At 34.4% G+C, this 15,435-nt stretch overlaps 1 protein-coding gene and 1 pseudogene across 1 annotated transcript; one reads left to right on the top strand and one right to left on the bottom strand.

The window, feature by feature from the left end:
* Nucleotides 1–2,932: 2,932 nt before the first annotated feature.
* On the bottom strand, nucleotides 2,933–9,522 carry LOC116131013 (cysteine desulfurase 1, chloroplastic). The gene is made up of 9 exons (XM_031416678.1): nucleotides 9,166–9,522; nucleotides 8,921–9,080; nucleotides 7,969–8,155; nucleotides 6,409–6,554; nucleotides 6,259–6,331; nucleotides 6,039–6,102; nucleotides 4,510–4,609; nucleotides 3,468–3,626; nucleotides 2,933–3,269 (listed from the first exon to the last, which is right to left on the bottom strand). The coding sequence occupies exons 1-9, from the start codon at nucleotides 9,468–9,470 to the stop codon at nucleotides 3,099–3,101; spliced, it is 1,365 nt and encodes a 454-aa protein (XP_031272538.1). The 5' UTR covers nucleotides 9,471–9,522; the 3' UTR covers nucleotides 2,933–3,098.
* Nucleotides 9,523–9,571: 49 nt separating this feature from the next.
* LOC116130955 lies at nucleotides 9,572–10,909 on the top strand (annotated as a pseudogene).
* Nucleotides 10,910–15,435: the final 4,526 nt, after the last annotated feature.

The following is a 15,435-nucleotide window of genomic DNA, read 5'->3' as shown; positions in this document are numbered from 1 at the left end:
ACGGGCTTGCAATTGCGATTGTGTAGAGTTAGGATTTTTTCACATTCGACCGGTTTTTCCATCGGTCCGGTTGGACCGGCGGTTCACTTATTATATCTGGTTTTCAAACGGTTTAAAGCGGGTTAATGTGTAATTACGGGTTTGATGGTGACTCGAACCGGACACTTGACTTGGTCCCGGTCCAACCGGTTGGACCAGCCGGTCCGATCCGGTTTTTAAAACAATGTCTAACAATCAATCCAAAAACACAAATCAATATTTATACTAGCCAAAATAAACCCAAAAATCAATATTCATACAAGCGAAGTCGCGGGTCAGGTCTTGAAGGCTTGAGCATGGGTTAAGCTGTGACGTGGCTGCCGTTCACCAGCGGTCTTCCACTGCGGCAACCCGTGGTCACCCTCACCATGGTGACCTGTGGGCTGAAATTGTTTTGGTTTGGTGATGGCCTTGCTGGCCCATCTAGATCTCACCATAATCTGCGGGTTGAATCAAATTTGCAATGTTTTAATACCCAACTTGGGGTGTCACCCGACAATATGGCCGGGTCTTAGGTCGACTAGTTAAACCGGTTCGACTGGCAGGTTGGGCCGGTGATGTCATCTTGATGATGCCATCAAACCTGAAAATTTTAAAAAATATAAACCCATTATTTGCAATTTGATTTGATAAAAAAACATAAACTTGAGAATTTTAAAAAGAATAAACCCATTGTGATTAGTGAACAAGAAGCATGTATTTGATTTGTGAATCCTAGATCAAAGTAGTCAAAAGGATATATATCAAATTCCTCCCTTGAATTTATAATGCAACAATCAAAGTAATCAAAGGGATATGTTTTCTCACTATCAAATTTATAATGCAACTATAAATAATCGGTTGTAAACATTTGCCATGTATCCTGTGCGAGTTAAAAAAAGAAAAATAATCAAGTTGGTTAGAAACTATGTTGGTCAGGTAATTTATCAAACACTTTGTGACCAACAATAACAACGTCCACAATTTCAAACATTGGGCACTCACAAAAGCCAATTATACATTACAGAGTTGTACGAATCAAAGAAGAATGATGAGAATCAAGATGAGAAAGGTCGCAATAAAAGAATATTTCAAAGCGGCAACAAAGAACGAAATTACCAGCAATTGCCACAACACTTGAACCCTCGCCCAAGTCAATACTCCTGTCAATCCAATGGTGAATATGTTATCCGTATCCGGGTCCAAAATCTCACCCCACTTTAAACTAAGTAGGCTTCGTCAATCTTTCTTTGAATCATCACCATTAACGGACCCATTTGCATATTGTTCTCTGCGCCTTTTTCACTGGTTTTTAAGTCATTTTTCTTGGGATTTTGCGTGAAAATGACGAATTTTGAAGAAATTTTTTGGGTTTGATTTTGATGGAATAAAGATTGCTTGTGCAAATGGAAGATTCACACAAGGTAAAGTGAAGATGAAATGAAGAAAGCAAAAATGGAAGAGAGAAAATGTAGGTTACGACTCGATTGTCAAATGAAAACATGGTAAAAGGGATTTAGAATGGGGGAGTCATTGGTGGAAGATTTTAGGGACATGGATCACAAATGGGTGAAAACAGGTGGAAAGTGGGTTTAGCAAAATAAATGGGGTTTTAGTTTGACTCGGTTTTTGGGAAAAATCGGTTGGACCGGCAGGTTGCTACAATACATCGGTCCAATCGCAGGTGAAACTGGGCCAAATGACTTTTCTGGTTTTTTGCCTCTCCCGACCTTGTTCACCAGTCGGGTCTCAGTCGAATCGTTTCAACCGGCCCGGCCGGGCCTAGTTTTAAAACATTGCGAATTTGTTGAGAAAGAAAGAGGAAAAAGAGAGAAGAGGTAAAATAGAAAAAGAGAGGGAAAAGAGAAAAAAAGACGGAAGAAGAGAGAGTGGCGAAGAACGAGTAGCCATGGCAATGGCCCCCTGAATTTTCCCGGTTTTTGTAGGGATAAGGCGAGGACGGGAGGAGTTTTAATCCCCGCCCCATATATATATACATACATGATAAACATTACCTTAAGTGTTTATCATGTAGATGAATCTCAATATTGAAAGAGAATTAACTATTGTGTTTGGTAATACTCAAATAGTTTTTGTTATATGTCTATTCTCATAATTGATGTCAATATAAAATTAATGAGATGAAGACAGACCTCTAAAATTCCCCGTGGGGCAGGGACGAAGAATCCCCCGTCATCCTTGTAATGGGGACGAGGAGTATTTTGAAGATGGAGGCGGGGATGGGGAATAGGGTCCTTGGCCCTGACCTGCCCCATTGCCATGCCTAAGGAGGGGAGAAAAAGCAAATAAATAAAGGAAGGGTGGAAGGAAGAATAAAGAGAGAAAGAGAAGAATTAGCTCCGTTTGGTTCATTATTCTGATAGTTTTTAGAATAATCTTTTGAAAAAAGTTAAATTGGGCGAATATTACGATATAGGATTTGAAAATTAACAAAAATATCCCTTATGTTTGTTTATTTACTAAATACCCATATAATAAAATATTAAAAGTTAACAAAAACACCCCTAACCCCCCCATTAAATATGGACAGCCGGCCACCATAGCGGAAGGGTGGCCAGAGTATTTTTGCAATTTCTAAAAAAAATATTTGAGAGTGTATAGTTAAATTAACAAATTTAGGAGATTTAAAAGAAATTGAAAAATATAAAATAATATTTTAAGAATAATGACATTTTATTGTTTAGCTTTTTTGAGAATACTAATAATAGTAATCCCAAAAACGAAACAAACGAAACCTTAGGGATTTAGGATTATATTTTGCCGAGCTCGGTAAGCTCGCGAGTCACTCAGGTTAAGAGTATTAGAAAGCTTGAACTTGGCTTAATTCGGCGCATGATTATTGCAATTAGACAACCTCTATCCATAAATATTTCCGAATTACTCAGTCCGCATATTCCAACAGCACAAACACATAAGAAATCTGGTAAAGGTGAACTCAGAGTCACAGGCCGGAATCTCTAGACAAATATTAGCCATCATAATACAGATCAAAGAAGATTAACTCATATAGTATACAGTAAATGTAAAGAACAATTGATTAAAAAAAAAAAAAAACACCTTTACTTAAACATGTTGAAGAAACTGACAGTTTCATTCAGTGCCTGGATGAAATCATCAACATCTTCTTTAGTATTGTAAAAATGGAGGCTAGCGCGTGCACTTGCATTGACTCCTAAATGCCGATGAAGAGGTTGAGCACAATGATGACCCGATCTGATAGCCACTCCATGCTGTATTTGAGTGTGTTAGTAGCTACCAAAATATATTCCTATTCAATCTGTTTAAGCAATTTTTTTTTTTGCTTTTTGGACAATACGTTAGAATGACTAATATATATATATATATATATATATATATATAAGAGAAAAGAAACACAAAATGTAAACATTCCATGTGTGCAAGTGTTTAAGGCCTCATTTTTCTAGTACCTGTTGGTCAAGGATAGTTGCTAAATCCGTTGGATGAATATCCTCAATGTTGAAAGAACAAAGAGCACCCCGATGAACATTCTCTGAAGGTTTGGGGCCATAGATCCGAATATTTGGGACGGAAACGAGGTTTTCATATAAATACTTAGCCAGCTCCGTCTGCAACACACCAATTGTGGCCATGATAAGCATATGATAAAACTAGACAGCACCATAATAATATGGCTTCTAATTCACTCCCTTTAAGGAATATTTAAAAAAAAAAAAAAAAAAAAAAAATTGAAGTATAAAATTAGTCAAGAAAGAGGGTTACAGAAAAAAGAACTAAAAATACAAATACCTAGTTACCAAGTTCATAGAAATATAAAAGGGATGATGTAGTAGGATAGAAAACAGAGATTCCCAAGAAAATAACATCCCCATAAACTTCTATAGTAATGTGTTAAAAACTTGTCTTCACACCCGAAACACTCTTGTAGATGACTCTTCCAGATCAAGTTCTAAATTACAGGCTCTTCCAAATCACACAACCTTGGTAACAAAGAAACTCACTGGATAATGTCTTAAGTAGGTGGGTCCAAAGGGATTTGAATCCTTGACTTCTTAGTTGAAATATAGGGCATTTACCACTAAACCCGGCTCTTGAGGTTTCAATGAATGTAATTTAAGAGCCCACAGGACAATGCACAAGCAACTAATCTCTTATTTCTCTGACCAAATCAGTAACAGTCCACAGCAAATCAAATGCTGCAATCCAAGCTCAAGTTTTATATTCAAAATGGATTAAGCTGAGATTACAAATGGACACCCAACCTGTACAAGTAGATGTATGCATCTCGATATCTTGGAAGATCTAAAATTTTCAACAGAAAATATAACAAAAATATATAAATCCCTTCAGGATCAGAGAGGATTCCTTTATTGGGAAGTGCAATGCAACAGATGAGGGCTACAGTTCATGCAAATATACCGAAGTAATTCCAGTGGTAATGATATGTTAGCATTTCTCTGGGAAAGACAGAAAGCAGAAAAACCAAATTACCTCATACTCATGGATCCTCTGCATGCCAATTGCTGACAAATAATCAATTGCTGCTCCTAACCCAACTGCCTCTCCAATTGCTGGTGTTCCAGCTTCAAATCTGATCCACAGATGATTATACAATAAAAATGCATGACTGAATGATCCTCAACTTTGTTAAATTAGAATTGCAGATAAATTTAAAATTATTTTTAATGAGGAGAACATAGCTCAGGATAGTGTACAATGAAATGTTCATACATAGTGGCACATTATGGATTTAACTACTGTAGTCATTCAGAAGGAAAAGGAATAATGCACATATAGGAAGTAATAACAATTAACATGCACTCAAGATACCAGAGTGATAAATAGATCATATTAAAAATATTGATTCCCTGAAAAAACTGAATCAACCATTAAAAAAAAAAAAAGAACAAATTACAAGAATGTAATACAAACTTATTGAATTATATCCTTGAGCAAAAACTACATTACCGTGACATCTGACAGATGCTTTCAATTGTAAAGAACGAAAATTGAAAAGGAGCAATCAATAGAGACAGCTCAGTTTGCACCACAAATAAAAAGGATGATTTCTCTACCACTATCTTCCAACTTGTTCAACCTATTACTAAAAACGGCATATACCATCAATCTCCTTTATAAATTCAGTCCACATAATGTAGACCCCTATAAATCAAAACTTTATCTCACATCTCACCTACTGTTACCATAAGTGAAATCTGTGATAGAATTTTAAGGGACAAATCTAACAGTAGACGAGATACATTAGGGTTTAAATCTTGGGGTTCTTGTGAATCAAACCGGGAAAGGAGGTACACATCCCTAAGAGAGAAAAAAACTCAAGTGGAATAACTCTAGAAGTAGTAGAGATATGGACTACACCCCCATCTAAGGTTCTCGAGCACATATCTCCACGATGATATTTGTGTAGTATATAATGATAGTGATAAAATGTTAGCAACATAAAAAGGCAACACATTCTTAAAGCAATATCTGGAACAGTGAAACTTAGGTATATAAAGAAACGTCAATGAAATAAATATTTGGTGAAAAAGGAACTGGAAAAATATAACATAAAAGGAAGTGGTTCTAGAAAGAGTGGGTAAATCAGTTTTGTTCCAATCTAACTACTTCCCCAATAATTTCTAAACGCATATTTATAAGTCATGATGTTCATATGTTTCCACAAGAAAACTTTTTTTTTTCCTCACCAGGAATAAAAGGATAAAAATTAATGATGAAAAGGAGTTACAAAAGTGGACTACATGTCCACAATAGCAGAAACAAACCCTTTCCTTTTTGGAGATAATTTCATCCCAATTCTTATGAAAAAGCACAAGTTATATGGTTATCAGCTAATGTCCTAGAAGAATTGATGACTAAATACATTCACATTTTCACCGGGCTACCAAAGTTTAAACAGATTCAATAAATGTAAGGTAAATAAAAGAAATCTTCCCGCACTCCAGTACTTGTGTCCATTTATAATATAATATTGGTAAAAAGTGTAATAAAAGTCCAACCTGGATGGAGGATCTGCATATGTAGAATGATCAAGGAAAACATCAGAAATCATTTCTCCACCACCTAAGAACAAAAGAAATTACAACACATCAGATTGGAACCACCTAGAAACTGTACCAGTGCAAAAACTGACACAGAATCAGAGATGCACAACTCTTGTAGGCAAAAATTTAACTTCAAAGGAAAGCTCTAATTTTAGCTCCAAAAGTAAGAGCTTACCCAAAAACGGAGGCATGGCAGACAAAAGATCACTCTTCCCATATAAGAATCCGATGCCTGTAGGCCCACACATCTGAAGCATGATTATTTCTTAAGCTCATAAAGTTTCCAATAAGGCTTAAATTTCACTATACAAGGCAATAACCAAACCTTATGAGAAGAGGCAACAAGAAAATCAGCATCAAGACCCTGGACATCCACCACCATGTGGGGAACACTTTGACAAGCATCTACAAGAACTTTAGCACCGACGTTGTGAGCCCAATTCACAATCACTTCCATTGGAAGAACAGAAGCTACAGAAAAATTATATATAAACATATTAATATTTTCATTAACAAGTAATCACTATTGATTAATATCTAAAAGATCTCCCATCAATATTATCAGTAAACGAGGGGGAGCATCTAATTTGCACGGTGTTTGTTCATAGTTTCAAAGAAAAGATTGCTAATTGTGTGGCATCATGTACTTACGTATATAAATGAGATCTCAATAGGGACAATATGATGTAAAACTCAGTAGAAAAGAACATGAACAAAAGAATTGGGCAACTTCAAGAAATATTAGGGCATGAATCACGGTAGGAGCAGGACAGAGGGGTATATTGTGTTTCCATCTTAGTTGGCATTTCCTTTTTACTACAAGGGAAAAGCCACTCCCAAGTACAATGATCAACGTGAAATATATCCTCTCATTAGAACCACGAAAATAAAGAAGCTAAAGAATAACCAGCCAGATTTCCTTCAATATACAAGCCATTGATCATTACCAACCACCAATCTAGAATTAGAAACAAAGGCATCATATCCTTAAGTAATAAATTACCAGGGACGTCCTCTTTTAAAATTAGCAAGCCCCAAACCACCATGATTCCTAGGTGTAGACACTATCTTGTACCTTACTAAATGATTCTTCTTCCTTCGCCATAACCTTCCCCCCAAAAATCTCATCTTCTCAATCCTTCTAGCCACTGTAACAAGTATTCTAAAAATTGACAAATGATATATTAGCAGACTATGTAACAATAATTACACTAGTGTCTCCCTCCTCTAGAAAGACAAGCACTCTTTCACCCTTCCAATATTCTTCCTCAACTCTCCGCAACCGGAAACCAAAAACTCCAAGGTCTTCAGATTTCCCCCTAAAGGATGACCCAAGTACTTTATGGTCCATTTCGCAATACGAAATTCAATACTATTAGCAAAAGATGGAATCTTCTCATCTAAAGAATTAATGGCCGATTCACTTTAAGAACCAAAATCTTAAACAAAAAAAAAATCTCAACCAGCATAACCAATTTGTTACCTTTCCCTCAGTAGAAAAGGAAATGGTATAACCTGAGAATTAGTCAAACCATCAACCACTAAAACAAACAAAAAGGGAGAAAACATGACTCTATTTATACTATGTAAAGGCACAACTATATGTCAGTTCAGAGCTTACCAAAAACATGGTAAAGTTGGTAATTATAAGTAAACAGTAGGAATTTTAAATGGCCACAGTTCTATTGAGGTAATAAACAACAACAGATCTGACTTAATAGGGTCTCCAAAGCACTAAAATCATACATGCTGAAAAGTATATGCCAAGTACAAGAGCAATAGATACTGTAAACCCAAAAGGCTAACAAATAACAAGAATTTGTCAAATAATCAACCATTAAAAGTTTATTGCCTCAAGCAGAAGTTTCCGCAATGGGATACCTACCAAGCACGTTTGAGACATGATGAAGAACTACAAGTTTTGTCTTCCTTGAGAGCAATTCCCTCAACTTGGTTAGATCTGGAACTTCATCTTCATTTATATCCAAAAACTTCAAAACCGCACCAGTCTTTTGAGCTGCAATTTGCCAGGGAACAATCGCACTATGATGTTCAGCAATTGAGAGTACGATCTGCAAGAAAATTAATGTTATGCAACGTCTATATATATAAACAAACATCAATCTGTTCTTCAATCCCTCTTTCCCAAAAATCCACCTTAACCACAAATTAATCCTTAATCCTCAACTCTTACATCCGCAATCTTTTCACCAATTAAAACTGAGTCTAATATTCAGCGGCTAAAATATAATATCTAAAAATAATAATAATAATAAAAAGGGTTGTCTAACATATGCCCTCAAACAATCCTAATAAACATAAATAAAAATAAAACTAAAAATTATACCTCATCTCCTGATTTCAGATTTGAAAGGCCCCAAGAATACGCCACTAAATTGATAGCTTCAGTAGCATTCCTCGTAAAAACAATCTCTCTAGAATCCGACGCGTTAATAAAAGCCGCGACCTTCTTCCTGGCCAATTCATACTCCTCCGTAGCCTTCGCACTACGTTCACAACAAAACACTACTAAAATCAAACAGAATTCAGCCAACTCAAACACAATTATCAACAAAAGCAATTAATTAAAACCTCAAGTAATGAATTCCGCGGTGGACGTTGGAATTATGAGCTTCATAATAATTCTGTAAAGCATTCAACACAGAAATTGGTTTCTGAGAAGTTGCGGCGTTGTCTAAGTAGACGAGTTTCTTGGAGCCATTAACCTGCTGGTGGAGAATGGGGAAATCGGGGCGAGTGAGGTGACCGAGCGAAACGGCGTCGGTGGAAGACAAAAGGCAGAGACAAGAAGAAGAAGAAGGAGAAGAAANTTATACCTCATCTCCTGATTTCAGATTTGAAAGGCCCCAAGAATACGCCACTAAATTGATAGCTTCAGTAGCATTCCTCGTAAAAACAATCTCTCTAGAATCCGACGCGTTAATAAAAGCCGCGACCTTCTTCCTGGCCAACTCATACTCCTCCGTAGCCTTCGCACTACGTTCACAACAAAACACTACTAAAATCAAACAGAATTCAGCCAACTCAAACACAATTATCAACAAAAGCAATTAATTAAAACCTCAAGTAATGAACTCCGCGGTGGACGTTGGAATTATGAGCTTCATAATAATTCTGTAAAGCATTCAACACAGAAATTGGTTTCTGAGAAGTTGCGGCGTTGTCTAAGTAGACGAGTTTCTTGGAGCCATTAACCTGCTGGTGGAGAATGGGGAAATCGGGGCGAGTGAGGTGACCGAGCGAAACGGCGTCGGTGGAAGACAAAAGGCAGAGACAAGAAGAAGAAGAAGGAGAAGAAAACCTGCGAAGTGGTGAGTTAGGGTTTAAGAAAGTGAAAGACGCCAGTTTTGGAACCACTGCTTCCATGAATACTCCAAATTTTCTTCTGGCTATGTTACCTTATCAACGTGATAACCGGTTTTCCTATGAATTTTAATAATAGTTATTTATTTAGTTTATTTTTAAAAATGTATTCAAAAGTTAGGTATAATTACTTTAAAATCCCCAAGGTTTAGCCAAATCTATAGCCCCTCGGGTATTAGTATTGACGCACGCAAGACCTCCTACTACCTTTCAAACGTTAACAAAATCCCGTTAAAGTTGTCAGGAGAGGTAAAACTGGTACACGCACTTGAGATAGTTTTTCAGGTTTAAGAGTAAACGACATTTTCCTCTTACCCAGGTTTGGCATTAGGGCACTTTCTTACTCGAAAAGTTCAAAACGACACTTTTCCATCGACCTACGATTAACTTTAATTAAAGAAGAATATAATGGTAAATTCAAAAAACAGTTAAAGAGTAATTATGTTATTTTAATCTGTATATGTAAACTTAAGAAAAAAAAAACTAAAATCAAATCCTTTTCACCTTTCTTCCCTGCTCCATCGCCTCAAAATCACCAAAAAAGTTAAGAGGTAAAATCCAAAAAGACATCAATTTCAAGAGAAAACAAATAACATTATAATCATATTTTACTAAGGTTTTCTAATTGAGTCATGTATATGTATAATTTTATTGTATAAAGAGATTATTAATTTATATATCACGTGTGGTTTTTTTTTAAATGTATTCATATCATTTGGTTGAAGTTTTTCCCCATATTTTTAGCTGAATTCAACACTCATCCAGTCTCAATTTCCTTTTAGGACACGACTGTGGAACAACTTCGATATAACATTTGCATGCACAAAGTCTGCTAATTAGATCCAATGAGAAATTTCTGAGCCCAGGTAGTACTATCGGGAGAACTAAAACAAATATTTAATTTCTTGTAGTGATCAAGTGCTAGACTGCATGAAGAGAGCCCAAATTGTCGTAAAAAGACTGCTGGAAGTGCTATTGAAAGGACTTGATGTGAGACAAAGCAAAGTTCACCAAGAATCAACCTTAACTACTATCCAAGGTCCCAAACCCTGAACTCACAGCAGGATTAATATCAACAATCACTGTCCTTCTTCAAGATGATAATGGTGGGCTTTATGTCCGAGGAACTGAGGGTGACACTTGGATTCATGTCCCCCCGATCAATGGAGCCCTTCTTGTTAATGTTGGAGAAATTACAAATAGTAAGCAATGACTGATACAAAAGTACTGAGCACCGTGTGGTTGTCAACCGAAACAAAAACAGGGATTCAGTCCCTATCTTTGTTAACCCAGGATCTGATGCTGTTATCGGTCCCTTGCCAGAGTTGATGGAAATAAGAGAGATTCCTATATACAAGCAACTTCTCTTCTCAGATTACTTCAACTACTTCTTCAGTAAGCCCCATCATGGTAAGAAGACTACTAACAATGCTAGAATATGAAGAATCTTCCTCTGTCTCTTACAATCTTGAAAACTCTTTGCATATGCCTTTCCCTTCTTCAAACTCCAATTTCATTTTTTTTCATGGACAAGTCTAAGATCAAAGGAGCAGGATCCATTTTGCATGATATCTAAGGAATAACCAGTGTAATAGAAATATGAACCATAAAGTCATGTTTATTAAGAAGAGGCTTTTTGTTTCTGCAAAGGTTGAACTCTTCTTGTTTGCCAGTTTTGGTTTGGGGATAAGCATGTTTTTAGTTTCATATTAAGGTAAGGTATATGCACTATTTACGCTATTGAAGCATGTGTGGTTCCCAAATTAACTTCACAGGTGTGTATGGAAGCCCTAGATTTGCAGAGTTTAATGTGTTCCAGCCAAGACATGTTCAGGACTTGTCATTGCATCGCTGGATTGGCTTCTAGGTAGAAGTAAGAAAGAAACAGAATAGGCTTTCATTATGATTCATCTATTCTTGTACAGCTCCATAATTTGCTTAAAGCAGGTCTATGGCATCAATTTTGTTCCCCATAATAATCATAGTTTTCACTTCACCAAATAATTCCCATGGTTGTCTCAAAATCATTGATGCCATCAAAAGGGTTACTTGAGTGGTCAAGCAACATTTTACACCTACTTAGTGCAGATTTCCTGTGAAAGTTTTGCTAAGAACAAAACAGTGCACGTTGGCAATGCCTTTCACATTTTAAACTGAACATAACAAACCTTTTATGCAGAGGTACCAATCAGCTCTTGAAAGTACACTTGGATATTAATATGTCAAAATTGAGGTAATTCAACAGACGTTAAAAGATATCAATATATGATGAGAATGAAATAAGCAACAAGCAACTGAGTGAGATCTAACCTCTGGAAGTCATTCAGAACTGAAACAGCAGAAGAAACATCTAAATTCGCTTCTAATGAGCTAACTGAAGCAAACTGTTCTAACTCAAAGCGACAGGCAATGGCATTTTTAGGTATCATGTAAAGCTTGATAAATACATTTCTGCATTTGGAGACAGATAGAAAAGCATGTAATGCATTTCAAACAGTGTTCTTAATGCGAATTTACACCCACTTTGCACCTCCTGAAATTTTCACATAAAAAATAAGAGAAAATTACACAATGCATGTGAGGCTAGCAGCACAGGGGAAAAGAGAACCTTCAAGTAAGGCTATGACATTTTCAAAGTAACATGTAGAATAATCTGTCTCAAATAAAAGTAATATATCGCAAATAGAAATGCATATTTTTACTTACCCAAAAAAAAAAATAAAAAAAAAAACAGGCATATTTTAGAATAAAAAATACAAAGCAAATAGAAATGCATATATGAGAATAACAAATGCAAAGGATTTCCTTCATGAAATAACAAGGACAACAAGCTAGAAAGAGCTCCAGAATCCAGAAGTACACTCTTACAAATAAAAGCTTGCCGTTGCCACATCAAAAATTTATTTTGATTGTTTTCATAAAAACACACACACACACAAAAGGCCATAGCCTTTCCCGTTGTTTGATCCTCAATAATACATTGCTCAATCACACAGTTAGCTTTCCTAACCAGTAACCACAGAAACTATATCACATATACCTTGGTTATTAGGCTCCAAGCCTCAAATGACTTAACTTCTAAAATTGAAGTCGCATTTCACCATCCAACCCAGAAGAGACTCCAAATTGTGTAACTAAATCTAAAATACTTTGCAGTCAACCATATGAAAGAACAATTGAAATCTTAAGTTTAACACATTTCGTTGTGCCATTTAAAAAAAAAAAATACCCTTTTAGCTAAAACCCTTTCTTATTCCCTTGTTAGTACAGTTCTTGAAAATGAATGGCACAGGTTTCACACAAAACTAAAGTGAGAATGAAAGAGTTACCAGTTTTTGCTGAAAGAAGGAAAGAAGCTGCATTGCAAATGCCAAGTAGAGAAGCACAAATTATGCACATGTTTTTTAAAAATTTGGTCATTTTTGCTTTCATGAGATTGCTTAGCATTATCATGGCTTCGATCAAAAAGTATTTGAAACTATTATCTATGGATTTTTGATAATTTTATAAGATATTTGTCATATTTTTAAAGAGCTCTGTGTACAATTATAGAAGTGTTTTGAAGGGAAGTGACTTTTAGCCGTTATAGTTAATGAGAATCCCCATCGTTAAATACACTTTTTTTTTTTTTTTTTTATAATTAAAAAAGTCATATTTAATATCTAAAATAATCTTTTAAACTTAATTAGGTTTATTTTTCCAAATTTCAAACTTAATCAGGTTTTTATCTTAACCTCTTTTTTCCAATCCCAAACTTAATTAGGTTTTTGGTTTACATGTTTTCTCCAATTTCTTAATTTCAAATTTGAAACATTTTTTTTTTAATTCAGATTTAAATTTATCATGTTGTGTAAATACTTTTTTCATAGGTTAGTATTATATTTTCGTGGAACAAACAAATATTTAAATAAAACAAAGGGTATCAAATATTATAAAAATTTAGGGTTATGGTTTATGTAAAATCAAAGGTTAAAAATTACAATTAAAAAAAAAAAGAGAGAGAGAGAGAGAGAGAGAATGTATTTAGAAATTATACTTTCATTTATTGTAATTTTAATTAAGAATAAACTTGTCAAAACAAAAACTATATTTAGAAGTGTGGGGATACTGATCAATTAGCTAGACGCTAAAAATCACTTCTCGTTTTAGTACTTTTTGAATAAAACGGATAATATATATATAAAGATTTCAAAGATTTGAAATGAAATAAACCCCTGACCAAATATTAGTTTTGAAAATCTTAATAGATGCGTATATGATCTCCTTTTACAACTCTCTCATTTTCTTTGTCAAGTATGTGTAGGGCTGCAAACAAGCCAAGCTGTTCACGATCAGTTCGATGTTCGTTCGATAATATGTTTGATTCGAGTTCGAACATGGGATGATCGTTTGATTATGTTTATGAACATACTGCATTTGAGTGATCCATCCATTCGCGAATACCCTGTTGGCTTATTCGTTCGTACATGATATATATTATTATATATATTTATATGGTGCTAAGTTTATTAAGGATTTTCTATGGTTTAGTATTAAAAATGCAATTCTTTTGACTTTAAGGTCTTTAATTCATATTTTTTCTTTTTTATATAATGTTTGGTTTAGTTTAGATAATTTTTTTTAATGGTAATCAATAATAAAATATTATGATGCATTTGTTTATATATATATATTTGAATTTTTTTTTTCAAATGTCATCAATAATTAAATATATAAGTATATATCATTTTAATTAATAAATAATAAATTATTATGATATATATCATGACAAATTTAATAGCATAATAGATTTTATAATCAAGTGATATATAACATAACAAATCTAATAACATAATAGTTTCATATTTTTCCAAATATAATCAATAATTAAATATTATGAGATAGCATTTCAATTAATAAATAATAACTATAGTATGATAAATTAATGAACATAACATATTGTATAATCAAGTGATACATAGCATAACAAATTTAATAACATAAATTTATGGGTGTTGATACAAAATATATATATAGACATTTAAAATATTTATGATAATTTATGTAATGATAATATATATATGATAACCTATAATTTTGATAATTTAATAACATATTAAACATATTTAATATATATATGATAATAATTTTGTATATACACAATTACACATTATATATGTATAAAATAAAAACCTAATAACCAATAAACTAACCTGGCCCAACCCAAATTTGGTGTATATTTTTTATTCGAACGAGTTAATTGAACGATTGGTCGAACGATCACGAACAGCTCGTTTTGTTAATTGAACGAACTCAAACGGCCATTTTGTGTTCGTTCGAGTTCAAACACGATTTCGAATACCCTTTGTGCTTATCGAACGATTTTCAAACGAGGTGTTCGTTTGTGTTCGATTCGTTTGCAGTCCTAGGTATGTGTAGTGGGAATGAAAGAGTTACCAATTTATCCACAAGAATTATTTGGTAATAAAGAATTAAATAAATATGAAATTAGATAAAGAACAGAAATAGTTATTTTTGAAATTCCTTACCGTTTATAAAATACTTTTATTTAATGATAGATATATTAATAAATCAATTTAATTTAATTTTCTTTTAGGTACACATTGTCACACCATTATCATGATATCATCAGTCTCCACCATTTGTTTCGATAAGTGTAAGCAATCATTAATATTATGTTTATTAATAAAATCAAAAAAATTTATTAAAATATGCTCTTTGCAAAAGGCCATAAGATCCATGACATTAATTGAGCCAACCCAAACCCGACCCGAGCCTTTCCAAATGGAAAGCCCGTTCCTCAAACGGCTAGAAAATTCCAAACCATAAAGCGAGAAGATAGCCTTTAGATTATCAGAGAATCCAACGGCCAATATTTGACAACAATAATAAGACCGTTGGAGGCTTGGAGCTTGCGCTCCTTCAAAAAGGGGACGAATGAACACAGCCCTTCTCCCCAGAACTCATA

The sequence above is a fragment of the Pistacia vera genome, unplaced genomic scaffold (assembly GCF_008641045.1).
Source record: "Pistacia vera cultivar Batoury unplaced genomic scaffold, PisVer_v2 Contig227, whole genome shotgun sequence".
NCBI lineage: Eukaryota > Viridiplantae > Streptophyta > Magnoliopsida > Sapindales > Anacardiaceae > Pistacia > Pistacia vera.
Note: the sequence above shows the minus strand (reverse complement) of the source record. Positions and strands in the feature narration are given on the sequence as shown.